This window comes from Pocillopora damicornis, chromosome 13 (genome assembly GCF_964200805.1).
Source record: "Pocillopora damicornis chromosome 13, jaPocDami1.2, whole genome shotgun sequence".
NCBI lineage: Eukaryota > Metazoa > Cnidaria > Anthozoa > Scleractinia > Pocilloporidae > Pocillopora > Pocillopora damicornis.
In genome coordinates this window covers 2,574,327-2,591,617 of record NC_142682.1, presented here as the reverse complement: position 1 = coordinate 2,591,617, position 17,291 = coordinate 2,574,327, and the positions used below count along the sequence as shown (strand labels likewise).

At 38.9% G+C, this 17,291-nt stretch overlaps 3 protein-coding genes across 5 annotated transcripts in view; 1 reads left to right on the top strand and 2 right to left on the bottom strand.

The window, feature by feature from the left end:
- LOC113687146 (synapsin-2) overlaps positions 1-17,291 on the top strand; it is a 51,865-nt gene that overhangs the window by 27,351 nt on the left and 7,223 nt on the right. The window lies entirely within an intron of this gene.
- Positions 3-3,711, bottom strand: LOC113687149 (metalloproteinase inhibitor 4). Its single transcript, XM_027204858.2, has 2 exons — positions 3,464-3,711; positions 3-840 (listed from the first exon to the last, which is right to left on the bottom strand). Exons 1-2 carry the CDS (start codon positions 3,594-3,596, stop codon positions 302-304), a joined length of 672 nt encoding a protein of 223 aa, XP_027060659.2. The 5' UTR covers positions 3,597-3,711; the 3' UTR covers positions 3-301.
- LOC113687148 (metalloproteinase inhibitor 3) lies at positions 6,617-11,943 on the bottom strand. Its single transcript, XM_027204857.2, has 2 exons — positions 11,620-11,943; positions 6,617-8,053 (listed from the first exon to the last, which is right to left on the bottom strand). The coding sequence occupies exons 1-2, from the start codon at positions 11,729-11,731 to the stop codon at positions 7,464-7,466; spliced, it is 702 nt and encodes a 233-aa protein (XP_027060658.2). The 5' UTR covers positions 11,732-11,943; the 3' UTR covers positions 6,617-7,463.

Here is a 17,291-nt window from a genome sequence, read left to right as displayed (position 1 = left end):
ACTTTCTGCGTAGAATTTTGAATTTATTCAGTTGTCAGGCATTTCGTGTGTTGAGCGAGAAAGCTACTGGTGTGTTTACTATTAATATCAGCATTTTCATTTATTATTTGCTCACAGCTAACATCAGCAAAGCTGCATATGATTAACATTCTTTGTAGGTGGAAAAAAAGTTATATGATTCAAGACGGCCATATGTTAGATAATATTTATACTTTTTCAACGAGAAACCTTTGATGGTTCCTCAATTACCTACATCATTGTTCTTTTTTAAATCTTTAATTTGTTTGTTTGCTGTCAGTTTTCAAGGTAAAACTTTGTCTCTGCAGTTTCTATACTCAGCGGTTTCTTGCCATGAGCATGCGGTTGCCTCCCTGTTTTTCATACAGTAAGAGTAACGCCATTCGCAGCCCTGGTAGAATTGTTGCATTGTGTGATAATCGTGGGAGACCTGGCATCCTTTCAAGGGCTGAAAGCAGTCAGTTGCTCCAAAGCAAGCCGGTGTAATATGGCACTCGCAGTTTCGACCGTAAAATCTCTCAATTCCCTCACGCTGTTCGCTAGTAAGTTCTTTCCACGGTTGAATCCAGCTACGCTGATTCAGCAGAATCTCCCCTTTCTTGATACTTCCAGCGAGGAAATACTCAGTGCTGCTTCGAAGCCCAACGTGAACACTGTAGGCTTTTACGAAAGAACCATTATCTGCAGTGATGTTGATGGTGATGTCCGGGAATTTCTCCTGTCCTTTGTAAATTTGATAAATTTTAAGATCGTGTTCGAATATACTTTGTTTGTGGTTCTCTTCTCTTGACTGGTTCTTCGGCAAGACCTCGGCTCGAACCGCTGCAAAGCAAAGAATGTCTTTCAGTTCTCATTGACACTTCATATTGTTCTCATAGAAACTTTGTGCGTTTTCCTTCGTTGTCGGGGACTGGGGCACATATTACGTAATTATGTAACCCGTGACAACGGAAGCACGTGCTTATTATTGAGAGCCTGCCCCCTTTTTAGTTGTTAATTCGAATCTATTGAAAAGGAGTTAGATTGACCGTGATTGTGCGAAGACCTAGTGAATCTTGCGATTATTAAACACGTTAACATCAAATTTGTGACTTGTCTTGGATACTGTCTCCAGCGGCCGGAGGAGTCCAGCAAATCGTTTGTCTACTGCAGAACTCTCTGATCGCACCCGACGGAAACTTCCTCGGGGATTACCCGAGAGAACTTCCCAGGGTGCAAGTGGCCTGGGTGATAAGTATGTCTAACAAACATATCGCGTTTGGTTTACTTCTGAAACACCGACTCTGTAAGGTTCGACGAATCATTCAAAGGAAGCAGGTTCGTTTTATTGAAGAAATTTTAAATCCTAAGCAGATATCTTAACCCTCTACAACAAAAACAACAACATTTATTACTTATAGATAGTGCGTCTTTTCTATATAAATTATCAAAAGTGCGTTACAACAACTATAATACAAATAATAATAACTTAATAAATTATATATATATATATATATCTATGAATGTGGGGGTAGAGTCTACCTTGGCATAAAGGGCTCAATGCTGTGGTAGCAGAGCTAAGTATACATAAGTTAAAGAATTAAAGAGACCAAAAATGCCTTGGAAAACGAATAAACGAATAAGTCTCAAGTAAACGAATAAGTCTCAAGTAAACGTTTAAAAGAATCAACGCTTTTAGTCTGCCGTATTGGCAAGGGATGGCCGTTCCATAGGACCGGGGCCAATACTGTAAATGATCGGTCCCCCATAGTCTTTTCCGTTATGAATCGTGGAGATTCAAGCAATGTGCCATTATTATTGCGACGGAATTGATAATGTGAAACAGGCAAGATAGAAATTAAATTCTCACGATAGTTTGGAACTAAGCTTTGAAGTATTTTAGATGTGATAAGAAGAATCTTAAAATCTATGCGCAACTTTACTGATAAACAGTGAAGTTTCCGAACATCCTTTACATCCTAACAATAGCATGCATATCCTCAATACTGTTCTCTATACACTTCCTAAGGTGCTGACAGGGAAAATTTGTGTAACAATCAAGAGCCTGTTTAGTTGGTGATCATTTCCTGTGTTCTTGTTTCCTTACTGTGTGATTCAGGGGTGATATTTAATCAAGTTTCTGATTTACAAGTAAAATGACAAATCTGAAGTAGGCTTAAAACAGAATACAAGACTCCTTAAAAATATTAAAATAAAATTATTATAAGTGGACTAATGATTTAGTAAAGTACAGTGTAAAATTTAAAAAAATCTACGTTAAATTTATCATGATAAAAGGCCATCAAATTCTTACGAACGATCGACAAGGAATTTGACTCCCTTAAACTAAGGGGTAGTTTATTCCACAGGCGACAGATTCGAACAAAAAGAAGAATTCTTAAAGACGTCAGTCCTGCTGAAAGGGACATCAAGCGTTAAATAATCAACGTTTCTCAACGGTTTGATACAAGAGCAAAATATTGAAAGGAGAAATTAGATGTTAGTCACTCTGAGGAGTTAAAGGGTTAAAAGAAAAAAAAGTTGTACAGTTGTGATTAAGATATGCTGTTAAATGTGTGCTTACTCCACATTTGCGCTCAACGTCTGGCTCATAGCTTTTGTTCTGGGTTTAGTTTTAACGTCATTTTGGGCGAGCCTTCTATAGTACTGTGAAGTTCCTTCCCTCCATGCACAAGTCACGAAAGATTACAGAAATTAATGTCGTAAAAAATTGTTTCCGGCCTCCAACGAGCACAAATATTTTTACTTCCATCAATTGTAAATAATAATTTCCAAATGCATATCTTAAATATTGTTTCTTAACAAAATACGCAACGTTTAAGGGCGATACTTCCGAGAAAATGTACGCTCCGCTTAACAATTTTTTCAAAAATCACGTATTCGTCGTGTATCCGCTTTAGATTACATGAGAGATCATGCACAATCATTGTGTGAACTAAATTGACCCTTCTGACGAACTCCCATTGCTCGGGCAAACTAGGATTCATCAAGAAAGAAATTTAAAAGATAGAAGAAAAAGATAAAAGATTATAGCCTAAAACAGTGTTATACCAAAGCTTCATTTTGTTTATAGGCAAATTTCCCTGTTGTAAAAATAAAGTTGGCCTTGAAAGATCGCAACGTTACTTCGTTTAGACGGAGAACCCTTTCTGCGTTGTTTCGCTATCAAATCATTTACAGATACTTGTTTATTTCAACAATTCTTTTTCTCTGTGTGTATATAAATGTAACTCGGGAACGTGCGGTTTGGAGTTCGTCTGTGGTAGATAGCCATACTATTACCATTTCGAGACTTTGAGCACGGTGCCCAACGGATTCACTTGAAAATTCTTAAGTTATTTGATGAGTTCCTCGGCCCAAACAAAAGGCCTCGTCATACGAGCCACGAACTATTTTTTTTACATGTATTCGACAACTTTTTTTTCTATGAAACATCTTGACTTACCAAAATCAGCTGAGCAAAACTGTTCTTGTGGATGTCTCAGAAAGACTGCAGTGTCTTCTTTTTCAATGGGGGCTGCTGTACAAAGTAAAGTGGCGCACGAGAATAAAATGACGCGATGAATAGTCGAGTGCATACTGATCCGGTGTGGAAAACTGGACCTTAGAATTGCTTCGAGGAGCTGAGAGGTACTGCTTCATATAGTCGTAGGAACATCGTGAAATCACGTCTGCATGTGACGTAATGCGATCAAATTACTTAAACTGTCAAACTGGATGATTAGTGCTGCTCATGTTATAAAAAAATCGGTGAAGTTGCACGTTCGAATTCCGTAAAGATACTGGGTGACTGAAAAGACGTGTTTTTTTTTTCACGTATTTCCTGTCCCGGTAGGTGTTGACACACAGTTAGGCGGCCGCCATGCAAACATTTACACAGTGTCAGCTCTGCACGTACGTTGTTAAGCAACCTTGAGGACAACCTTGAGTGACCCAATTCTGCTTATTTTGGTGAAGGTGAACTACAATCTCAAAGTTTTTAAGAAACTTGAATTTATCTCTGAGATTGGCGCTTTTTGCAACCCTCGTTAATTGTCTTGACTATTGACCATGTTTGGTGATTGATGCTGCATGTCTATCATTTAAACTATGATTTCAAAGTTTTCTTGTATTTTTAATAGCACTCTTTACCTTTTATTTACTGGACAAGTCTTACCGTAAATCCTTGAATTAGCGCTTAGGATGCTTATTTCGAATTTGAGTTCAGAAGGGGGGGGGCGGGGAAGGAGGGAAGGGGTGAGGGGTAGGGACGGGGTGAGGGGTAGGGAAGGGGTGAGGGGTAGGGACGGGGTGAGGGGTAGGGACGGGGTGAGGGGTAGGGACGGGGTGAGGGGTAGGGACGGGGTGAGGGGTAGGGACGGGGTGAGGGGTAGGGACGGGGTGAGGGGTAGGGAAGGGGTGAGGGGTAGGGACGGGGTGAGGGGTAGGGACGGGGTGAGGGGTAGGGAAGGGGTGAGGGGTAGGGACGGGGTGAGGGGTAGGGACGGGGTGAGGGGTAGGGACGGGGTGAGGGGTAGGGACGGGGTAGGGAGGAAACGGTAATTTAAATTCTCGCAAATCGAAGCCCGATGTTATCCTTTTTCGTGATAAAACATCTTGAAACTCTCCAGAAACTCTTTATGGTGGCAATTTACATCATCTTGAATTATCTGGTTATACTTACTTAATTATACAGCGGCACAGTTGGGACTCTTGCTTATTTTCCAAAACCGGCGTGTTTGCAAACTGAAAGAAGTATTGTATACATTTGCATTTCCAATATTGCAATTACACGCTCAACTAGACTGGCTAACGTGATCATTTGTCTATAAAAAAAGGGAAAGGAGGATGGGTGGCGTTCATTCGAAGAGAGGACGCACTTTTTTGGGCTACAGGAGGGGCGCTTATTCATGGATTTACGGTAGCTTTCCATGAGTCCCTCTCCATCCAGGAATACAACTAAGAACTAGTTCAGTGTCTGGAAAACTTCACGAGGGTGTGAATGTGCACCACATTCAGAAATAGCCGCAATACTTCTAGGCAATAGATTAGCCCCTAATGCAATAACATCAGTATTTATATTCTCCGTACTGTTCTCTATACATTTCTTAACGTGCTGACGAGGAGAATTTGTTTAAAAAAACAAGGGCTTATTTAGTTTGCATTATTTCCATTTTTCTCGTGATCTCAAAGTGTGATTTAGGGGGAGATATTGTTTGGAAAAATACGATGCTTGTCACTCTTGAAGGTTAAAGGGTTAAGAACAATGGAACATTTTGATCTCGGTAGTGGAATGAAGAAAGATGTTATTTGTCTCGTAACGAGCGTATGACAAAGGAAAAATCCCGAGTGCTCACGAGAAATCGGACCCCAGACCCTCGGATTCCACCCTCCATGCCACATGAGCATCGTGGAACCCCAAAGGTTTGGGGTTCCATCTTTCCTGGGAACTCAATTTTTTTCTTTTTCCCACGCTCCTTGTAAGACAAATCACTTCCTTGAACGCTCCTAGTCGTTCCATGTTAAGCTCCGAAAGTGTGGGTCAGTACTTCTAAGCTTGTAAGATGAAATATTTCATCACAAGAAACTAAAAATGTTTTATATCTCCCAATTCCTCAATTTTCGACTTTTTGTTCATCTGTATCGCTGGAGATGGCTCCAAATGACCATCTCTAATCGTATCTTCAAAGTTGGTGTCAAGTTTTGAGATTCCATTGGAAAGGTAACACGATTTTTGGGCCAACAGTGATCTTGAATTGCCCTCCGGCTTACTTAATTTGTTTACTTTATTTTATAAAAGGAAACTCTAAAAGACACAACAAATAGTTTGGTATTGGGTGTCATCAGAAGCATGTAAATGGTGTCATCCAATTGTGTTTAGTCTAGAATGGAGTGTCTGCCGCATAATTTAATTGTAAACTAGTCTTGTTAACGCAAACGATTGGTAGTAAATAAAAGTTTAAATTGAATTATGACTCGGTTTTGCTAAACAGCGGATAAATTTTGGGTAAACGCTAAGCCCTCTGACTTTGGCACAGCTTTTCTCTTTGTCGAAAAGCTCAAGAAGCTGATTTGGTGTGAATCAGAGGTTTGGAAAAACGCTAAACTATCGGAATGAGTACGATTTCTTCCAAGGCTCAACAGATGGGGCACACCATCAGTGAACATTAGCATTGCTATTTCAAGAAATTTTTAGGGCTTGAAGGTTTTTGGGTTTAGGCACTGAAATACTTTAAGCTTATGTTTTTTTTTATTATTAGTGTGGTGTTGTTGATAGGATTATGAAGAAATCCAAACTTCTTACGTACACGTTTTTGTCTGCTAGCCAGAATTCCCGACATGTGGGAGTCAAAGTTTGTCAACATCTGACTTTAAAAACACGACTATTCCCATCCTCTGTCTTTCAACTGAAGATTTTCTGAATTCCGCAGGCATTTGAAAATAACCTATAAACTTGCCTGTCCTCGTCTTCTCGCCAAATTCCTCTCTCGAAGAAATTTAAATTCGCTTTCAAACGCTTCATTTCTAGATAAAAATCGATATCCCTACGCTCATATCGTTCCTCAATGTGTTTTATACTCGCCGAATTTATTTTATATATTCAGACTATGCAATACAGTTGGACTTTACTAAATCTTTTTTATTGACTAATTTACATGACCAAAAGCGTTTATTCGTCTTTTAAACGACGTACAGTAAGCGTTCGTAAATGAACTCATTCTTAACATGTATTCGGTAAACAAAGAATAAAATGCAATTTTCAATTGAGCGCCGAAGGCAGTGTGGGATTGCAAGTGGTTTTGCTTTCTTCGCTTTGTGATTGGTCCAGAAAACTTTGCTTTGATTTCTCATCGGCTCCTATAAAAATTTCCTTTGATCTGATTGGTCATTGTAGCTACTTGTTTTTTCTTTTTCTCTGTGTTCACGACACTCAATTGAAATACGCAATTATCTGAATGCATGCCTCTAGTTGTGCTTGTACGCGCTAAACCCAATTTTCCTGGATCGCGTCGATGAAAGAGATGTTTTGTCAAACACTGGTTTTATTACCTAACGAGTAGGAGATACGACGGATCGAATTTTGGACAACGATGACCAACTGGAAGCAAAGTACTATTTTTGAGCAGTTTCTGAACTTTCTTTGTGCTGAAGAGATATGTTAACGTAAATTAACAGCGAAATCACCTTCGCGATTCGCCCCAGACCCCCAGACGATGGTCTTGGCATTTGCGTTTCATACGCGAATACAAAGCGTAAGTGAACCATTTAAAAATACACAATTTTATGTACAGACAAAGTGCTACTTGCAATGCTCGACGCATGACAGGGATGTGGAAGTCAACTGAACGCTTAACAGTAAATTATGTTAACTGAAACCATTGCTCTTATTGAAGACACTGAAGCAATATGATTAGTTTGAGTTTCCTTTTCCAGTTGACGAACATTTGTCCTCAGGTTGCAATGCATCATGGTATTTTCTTTAGGCATCTTTTATACTCATCCGATACCCGCCAGGCGCATGCGTCACCGCTCCAGTCCCTCATGCAGTAGGAGTGTTTACTTTTACAATGTTCTTTCATTGGTGCCTTCCATTCGACTTTTTCACAGCCACTGAGCATTTTATCGCAGTTGCTACCGAAACACATCCCCACTTGACACATGCAGTTCTCTCCATAAAAACGTCTGATTCCAGCTCTTTGTTTGCGCGTTATTAGCGACCACTCCGTCCTCCATTTGCAACCTCCAGTCCGCAGCCTATTGTGGAGTATCTGCCCCGTCAAAAGGTACACGGTGCGGTTGCGCAATGGCACGTGGCACGACGACGCGCGTGCCGGCGTGTACAGCTTTGCACGCAGAGTTCGACGCCGTGAGCCGTACACTTCCACACCCTCTGTTTTATTGATTTCTCGAGCTCCTTTGTATATCTTGAGTATCCTCAAAGTGTACACTTGTTCTTGGATGAATTCTGCTGGGATGTTCTCCTCAATGGCTGTCTCTGGTGGTTCTGTCTGAAGAGGTTGCTCTGTGGACTCGGAAAGGACTTTGGCTCGAATAACTGTCGAAACAAAACAAAAATAGCAACTCAGTGTATTTCAACCACGGCACAGCCACAAAATGGCTCCTTATCTCCTGCCTCCAGGCCCAGCTGTATTTTTCGTGCAGGTTTTGGTTGGATAAGGAAAAGCGGAAAACCTAGAGGAAAGCCCTCGGGGGCAAGGTCGAGAACCCATCACCTTGACCTGCAAGTGATGGAACGTTGAAGACCTTTGATTGCCCGCAATGTATTGTGCACCCTTAAAAATTTTTGCGCAGTTGAATGTCCATATGGAAACGACAGCTAGTCATAAATGATCACATGCAGCGGTTGCTTGCTTCATGGTCGGTTCAAACTTTCATTGTTTTACATATTACATATCTAATCTATATCTTTATAACTGCCTTACTCTACATTATAACTTTCGCCACATGATAGTGCTACCCACTCACTTTGATTCAAATGGTCACACTCTGGGTTTCACCCACAAACTGAAAAGTGAGAACACTTTGTGCAAGGTAATAAACAGTTTTACTTGAAAGAAGAGCTCAGTATTTACACTAGGTTCCAAACACAAACTAAAAAAGTTAAAATCCCTTTTAATCGCACGAAAAACAATGAGAGCACTGTTTAGTTGCTTTTACTTAAACTACAGAGTTCTACAGTTTACATACGCTATAAGCTAGTGCTACTTCAGTTGAACAGCACAACACAGTCACATCACCAAAAACAATGAGAACACAGTTTACAGACGCTGTAAGCTAGAGCTACTTCAGTTGAACAGCACAACACACAGTCACAGAACCAAAAACAATGAGAGTACTGTTTAGTTGCTTTCACCTAAACACCAGGGTTCCACAGTTTACAGACGCCATAAGCTAGAGCTACTGCAGTTGAACAGCACAACACACAGTCATATCGAATCACTGCTCAGAAGCTTCCAAGTGAATGTTGCAGAAGGTTAGAACTACCATGCAGAACATAACAAACAGCACCATTTGGAAATGCACCTCCTGAGCAGCTTAAACCACAGAGTACAAACCGCTTTGTGCATGTTAACAGTCTAGAATGCTGAAGGATTTGAAGATGGTCATACACCTAAATGTAAACCCCCGAATGGACTCTTTTCGTGAACAACGCATGCTTAAGCACATCATCGTCGCATGCGCATAACTCTTTCTGAAAGGTCAATCTATTGAATGAAACGTCGTGAGACAAACTAAAATGAACCTCTAAAAAAAGTCCGAGAATCTGCCGACTCTGAGCATTTTGTCAAAGATTGGTAGACATTACACTTAAGCCAGAATTTAAGACTTATCAATACTTTTCAAGCTGATATGCAGTTACCGTATTAGAGAAAACTTCACTGATGCAATTAAATAAGATTTGACATTGTGATGAAAAATAGAGCAGAACTTTCTCTTAGCAGCAGGTGACACAAACCGACGTGAATCACAATAGCACGTCTTGAACTATACCAGATATAATACTAACTTTAATATTGGGGATTAAGCCTCAGGAATAGTATTAAGTTTTTTAATCTTTCGCAACTAGTGCAGTGCCAACTCATAAGCGAGAGGTTATTAGCGAAGAAAACGGTTATTAATTCCTAGCTTGAAAATTGAGCCCTCTTGTCTTCCAAGTGGTATGAATTTCTTTCGTCGAAAACTATTTTAATGTTTGTTTTGTTTAATTCCTTTGGTAAGGTTTAGTCTTTTAACTGTGACCGAAGATATTTGATAAACGTAGAAGAAAGGTGAATTGTCTTGAAACATGGATAGTCTACGGCCATTATGTAATGTTTAAAACACCTTACAGCCACCCTTCTGTCAGTTTTTAATTTGCATCAAGGAGTTTAGTGCTTTAGTAGCCATACTTTACAATGTAAATCCAATTTATTAGTAGATTGCACGATCCGATCTTGAATGGAGATTACGGAATTTGAAAACACAAGATACGCGAAACACGAACGGGCTAAGGTGAAACACACTTTTTCAATTGAATTAATTGGCCACTCTCTGACATAATTTATGGAAAAGTACGCTGTATGTTGGATAATGAATCCAGAGAAAACTATCTGCATTTGGGTTCAAAAAACTAAAAGAGCGATTTCAAAAAGAGTTATACTTCTTTTTATCAATCATTTCCTTTCATGTGTCGAAGTGTGAGAGCTTTTTTTTTCACAGTTCCTGTCATCAACGACGCGACAACTGACTTAATAGAAGGTTCAAATTAGATTACACAATACCCAGAGGAAAAGGGGAGGATTTGGCGCATGATCGCAGTCTCACAGCACGGATCGTTACCGGCTTTTTCATCTTTTTTGTAAACACGCTTTTTTTTTCTTGGCTCGCCTGTTTCAATATAAAACTCACTACCCACGGGTTTTACAGGCTAACGTGACATGCGAATTTTTGCGTGACTAAAAAAAAAACTTTGATGTTTAAATAGAAATATTTGTCATTATTCATCCTCTATAAATTTTCTCCTTCACAATCGCCATTCGTAGAGAGCCATCCTGAATAAAATTTTCCTTAATTCTTTAAAAACATTTCAAAGATTCGTGATTTGTTTTTTTTTCAACAACCCCAAACCTGCGTGAGTTTCCTGTGTTGCGTTAAGTAGCTCTCGGTGAATCAGGGCAGAAGGTCCTTTTCAAAAAAAAAAAACCTTGGCCGTGAATATTTCTGTTTGTTTTGTCTGCTGTCTGGGACTGTGTTCAAGCTGTTCTTAGTGTGAAGATTTCGTCGTTGCCAACGTTGCGGTTTCGTCGTAAAAACAAAAATGTTCAGATTAACGAGTTTAACCTTCGCCGCTCGTGTATCCATGACAAATATTTTGGGTTTGTCAAAACTTATCTTGGGATTTATCTCTATGTCATGCCCTGGATGAATTTTTTCAGAGATACCTCCGTAGTGACAATTTTCCGTTCGTAAAACTCTTATTTATCATAGTCTGATAGAGAGAGAGAGAGATAGAAAAAGTCGAGTTGAGATTCAATATCAAATATGATAGCGAATCAACGAGGCCGACGGAATCAACACCGGAAGAAAACGTAACCGACCACCTGAATTCTTTAATTTCCTCGTCAATGGTATTAGCGATAATAGAGGTATTAAAATCTCTTAAAGAAGGTCCACTCGTTTTTCATAACCTGATTATTACCTCATAGCTAATACCTTAAAAACCGCTCTGCTATGTTTTGCACAGAAAAGAAATGACAAACGTGTAATGTTATTTTGCACGCAATCAAATGTATTGTGAATCTTGAAAGTAATAAACACCCGTAAGTGACTTCACTGACATCTTTCCATTTCATTTCAATAAAGCCGTTCATTCATCTTTACTGTCATCTTGGATTTCGTCTTGAAAGGTAGCCGACTGCGGACAGAGAAACGTTTTCTTCCTATAAAATCACGATGCATGAATACGTAGTTTGAAACAAGTGGAGAAGTCAAACGGCCGAAATGTTGAATTTTATCAGCGTGCTTCTGCAAAAATTTGCTGACGTTTTCAAAAGCTTTTTCATGCAGGCTTTTGCACACGACATGTAACCCTACTAATGACAGAAAATACTCATTACTCACCGAAAGCAGAGTTGCAATATTCATTTTGAGGATGACTCGGCAAACACGAGCAAGCACGACACACAGAAATAAATGCGTTGCTGAGGAAAAATAGTATAAGAAGGTACCCCATCGTTAAATTCTCCAGAGCGTGCTTCCAAACCCCGACCGGTGTCTGTAAATAAGTTGTTTGTCCGCTAAAAGCTATATATTCCCAGCCGATAACGACTTATTTGAGCTGTTTCCTTTGCAAGCGGCAAACTTCGCTTTGAGTCGTACGGTAACCGGATATAGGGCGTCTATGAAGACAAAAAAATTCAGCCCTCTTCGAGAACTCATGATGTCACTGGGCATTAAAAATACTTTTCAGCGAACAGGACAAAGTCACGCCTCATCGACCACACGGGGCTGTCTCGCACTGAGATGGCTTTTTTCGTATTTTCTTTTTCCGGACAAAATTTCCAGCCAAATTTATGAGAAAATAGAGCCAAAAACATGACCAATATCAAGTAGTTTCTTATTAACAATCTACAATATAACGCGATTTATTATTTTCGCTCAATCCTAACAGTTCTGTTTTTTCCTAAATATGTTGTATTCTTTTCAATTATTATTGTAGCATCTGATGGCATAGGTAGTTATTTACATATAGCTGTGGAATTTTAAAGACGGATTCTCGTGACCCCTTGCTAAGGACTTGTTTAGATTAATTTTTCCTTAAGCATTGAAAGTATTTGTAGCTGATAGCATATTTCGCATTTTCCAAGGAGGTTTCCGAGTGGTTATTTGGTAGCCAGCGCGTTTACTAATTGAAATTTATCACGTTTTCACAAGACTTTCACTTTGGTGTGATGTTAGAAAACTGTAATGGGAATTTATCGCTCTCTCGCTTCGGGATTTGTTACTCCAATCGATCATCTGCTAACTTGGAAAACACGTGTCATTCGCTTACGGCCCAATTTCAATTTGTTTGGAACAGAATATGATTATTCCTTGATATTTTCTTTCAAACAACAGACCAAAAACGTGAAATGTGTTTAAAACCTGGAATTATTCAAACTGGCTCGTGCATCAACACATTATCAAGACCATTAGTTGTATAATGATAGCGAAAGTAATTGGAGGAAGGCGAAAAACATTACATCTTTGCGTGTGGTGTTCAGCCCTATTTCATTGGAGCAATTTGGGCGGTCGAACCATGAACTACTCTAGCGGTTTTTTTCCGAGAGTGATTCCACGGAATGTTTTCGTTTGAACTTTGTAATCTGTTTAAAGTGATAACCCCACTGAACGGAACTTTTTAAGAGTCTTTAGTGCCGCAAAGCGGAAAAAGGCTCTTTTTTCTTTTTTTTTTCTTCTTTTTTTTTTAATCATACTAATTTGAATTAGTCACTGCTCCGAGCAATATTACCTTCCGTTCAGAGGAGACAACTAAATATTAGTTTCATGGGATGGAAAATTACAGAAGCGACCAGAGTAAAACGAAGGGAAATTCATGGATGGCTTAGGACAGAAATCGGTGGAAACCTGATTGTAAATAAGGAAATAGAAAAATTTGGCAGCCTTATAAACCGATAATTAATCCTTTGGCGTAAACGATATCATTTCAGTGCAGCTTATATGTTGTATTATGCTATAAATCACGCTTAGATATTGAAAAAGATTTTGATGTGACATATTTGCTCTGAGACGATTCTAGTTAATTTTTTGTTGTGTTTTAAACTAGGTCACATACTTGTCCACCTCCACCCGCTTTTGGTCAATTTTCCTCTTCGAAATTACTGCTTTATATCGTCTCCAAATATATTTGTATAAGTTGATTCGCTTTTGTTTCATTCTAAATGTACCATTGATAATGCTTCCGTTTTTTACAGCCAAAAGATAGCTTCAGAATAATTCAAAACAATTTCAATTTTTAGCTCAAGGAGTTGTAAGGAGTATCAGACCCCATGCCAAATATTTGATATATTTATAATAACGATGATTATTTTAAGACTGTCGGGGTGATAAAGTGAAATGCTGTGTTTGAAAGAAGCGCGTAACTGCTGTTTTCAACGGCTGTTAACTGAGATGAATATTATACACTCTTTGCTAATATCGCGCATTTTTTGGCTTTAAACTCTGAATTTTTCGGTGTTTGTATCCCAACCGCCTTTAATTAGATCTGTTTTCTTATCTAAAGTTATCTTTATTGAAACTTGTTTGCGGTAAACCATTGGCTCCCATGACACTCTTAAATTTTTACTTCAAGTCTTATCTAATGTTGCAGTTTGAAATGAAATTAGAACAATCGAATATACATGTGAGCCAATTAGCTCTATCCGTATTTGCTCTAATATCCACTCTCTCAAAACAAATGCACAAGGCATGAGTGAAATATATCATGTCAAAATCGTGCCAATTATTTACTAAGTAAACATGCGAGAGAAACCGTTTAAAACATATGAAAATGGCTACTTCGTCGCTGATGTAATTGAATCCAACTGCTCACCAGCAAATGGATATACGCTTGCATGAAGTTGTTAGAATTGTTCTAGAAGTTTTAAGCTTATTTTTTCAAGAAGCTTAAGGTTTAGAGATAAGTAAGTCTCCTCTTTTCATCGTTTCAAGTCAAAACCAAATCGTTAAAGTATTGTGATATATCTTTGTGTGCTTGCATGAAGTCACTGTAATTATTCTAGAAGCGTAGGGCTTATTTTTTTCAAGAAGCTTAAGGCTTAGAGATGAGTTACATTCCTCTGTTTATCAACTAAAATTTATGCCAAGCTGTGTTAGTATATATTGTCGTATTTCATAATCTTAAGAAGATATTTCCTTTCCAAATTATTGATTTTAAGTTGTTGTAACATGAAGATAGTCTGTGATTTCCAGTGGGCAATGATTGTTGCCGCTGAATACTATTTGCATACCATTTCTATAGTCACGTTTTTTTGGTATGTTTCGTCCGCCACTTTGAAAGAGGGGTGCAAAACTGCAAGAACTGAAATGTTTCATGCGCTGTATCATCCAGAAATTTCGTTACAAAATTGTAAGAGAGTTGAGGGAATGTATTCTAGTTTTCAAAACGTGGTTGTTTTTCAAATTAAGAAACTCACGTCATTTCATTGTCTTACGACAGCTCTTATAACCTCAAGAAGGTTTGCCATCTAAAACTTCCTGATTTTCAATACCTATAAATGTGATTAATTAATCGTATAGTATTGGGCCGATAAGCTTAAGCTAAATCTAAACTTAATTCTTACAAGATAAATGAAAAAATTCAGCCAAATAGCCAAGGTCAGTTAGACAGCTAAGAATCCTATTGTCCGGTCACGCCCATTTTTGACCATTACCATGCTCCACCGCACGACAAAAAACCATTTGAAACTCTGGTGAACTCCAACATGACAACTTAAATATTTTGTGCGCTACTCACAATGAGGAGAATTCCTCGGATTTATTGACATTCTTGCCGAAGATTTACTGGCTCTTTCTTAATGGAGATTTGTTTCAAATCGGCCACGTTGTTATGATAACATTTCTGTTGAAATAAAGCTTTCTCCATGTCTTTTTAAAGTGACGCTATGAATGCTGAATGCAAGAAATCTCCCTTCATTGTTTTGTGGAATTGACGCTGTAAGAAACCAATCTTTTAGGTTTCGCTTGAAACTTTTCCATCCATGAAACGTGCCTCAAATTTTGGGCGGATATGATAGTCAGACCGAGAAAGAAGACGCCCGCTCGCGTAAACCGCGAGCAAACCGCGTTCAAACCGCATGTAAACCACATTTAGGACAGAATCACGGTAGGCAATAATACAACGGAAAGTTCCTACCATTGAAACTCCCTGCAGATAGTGATATGTGTACTCAGGCTAGCAGTTCAAACATTATAATCATCTCATAATTTTATTTACATCTGAATATTGAGGAAATTTAATTTTTTTCACGTGCGCAATACAAAGAAAATCCTAAGTTTGGCCGTAGCATGAGTCAAATCCAAGTGTTTCTTACAAAATGTGTTTTTTGATTAAATTTAAAATTAAGCGTCATTTTAATTCGATTAAAATAAAGTTAATCACTATTTCTAATGAGCTCATCTCTAAAAGATGACTCTTACGGGAGTGGAATGATTTTCCATGATAGACATCCGCACAATATAGTCGTTGGGAAATGTAGTAAACTGTGTTGATCACAATCCCGCTTAACTTTACAGCCTTTCCAAAGAGCGTTTGGGGCTGTTTTTGGTTACAGGCAAGGGTTTGTTATGACAGCGAGTAACAGAATTGAAAAAAAGCTCTGGTGAATCTTAGCATGGCGTAATTTTGTTTCCACGAAAGTTTTAAATACCACCGCAAACTGATCATGAAATAAGGGTTTGTGTATTGATGAAATATTCGAAACTTGACAAGAATGGCAACATTTGGTTTCGAAATAGCGCATGAAAGGTTTTGAAAACAGAGCTCTAATGCGTGTAATTGACCTGTCCCGGCAAACCGTTTCCAGGTGAATATAATTTCCGCGTTCGATTCTTTGGATCTCATGTTATAAATTTCGAACTAGGAGTGAAACGATGATCAAAAGCTGAATTCTTCCATCTGCTTACTTTTAATTAAGTCAAAGTTGTTAAGAGAACTTAAATCGTTGTGTTGGCCTCCTGCATAAGACACAGAAGTGTTTTGAATTTAGCTTGTTTGTTGAAATTGTGCGCTGTAGGCCATATTTTGCAGAACTTGAAAAGGTTATAACGTTATCGCGGTGAGGATTTTAAAACACAGTTAAGTGCAATTCGATTTCAATGAATTTTACGCAGTCATACTAAATAAACTTTGATGTTGATATTTTACAGTAGGCTTAATCCTTCGCTTTGAACCGACTCCCCACTCCCCACTCCCCACTCCCCTCTCCCCACTCCCCACTCCCCACTCCCCACTCCCCACTCCCCACTCCCCACTCCCCACTCCCCACTCCCCACTCCCCACTCCCCACTCCCCACTCCCCACTCCCCACTCCCCACTCCCCACTCCCCACTCCCCACTCCCCACTCCCCACTCCCCTCTCCCCACTCCCCTCTCCCCACTCCCCACTCCCCACTCCCCTCCCTCTTTCCAAATGGGAGGGGGGGTAGGAGGAAATATTTGCTCGTTCTGTTCGATAATTTTGGGATTCACTGCATGCGTGCGCGATGCTGCTGTATGGTTTAACCAAATTCAAGATGGCTACTTCATACAAAATATAATAGTCTAAAAAACCAAGACAAAATCTTTTAAATACATTAACGGACTTAAACTAATATGCATGCAGATGTTTCAGATTTCTCTTGTGCGTCCACTTCCAAAGATGAGAGCTGATTTACAGCTTCTAGAAGTCTAGTGAGCGGTTGACGCTTATGAAAACCAAGACAAAATCTTTTAAATACATTAACGGACTTAAACTAATATGCATGCATGCTTCAACACGTTTCGTGTACCTGATGTGTAAACTCAGACGTAAAAATGCATTAATTTTATTTTAACGCACATTATATAAACAAATTATTTTCTTTGCAAATATGAAACACCGATATAGAATAACCATTGTTTAAGTGATAAGCGAACAGGATTAAAGTATAAGTTATTTTCAATGTTATTAGAGGATAAAAAAAAGGAGAAGGTTCTTTTGTTGTCTATACGCTGTTCTAAGCGTGTGGTAAAAACACGTGAAGTAACATCAGAA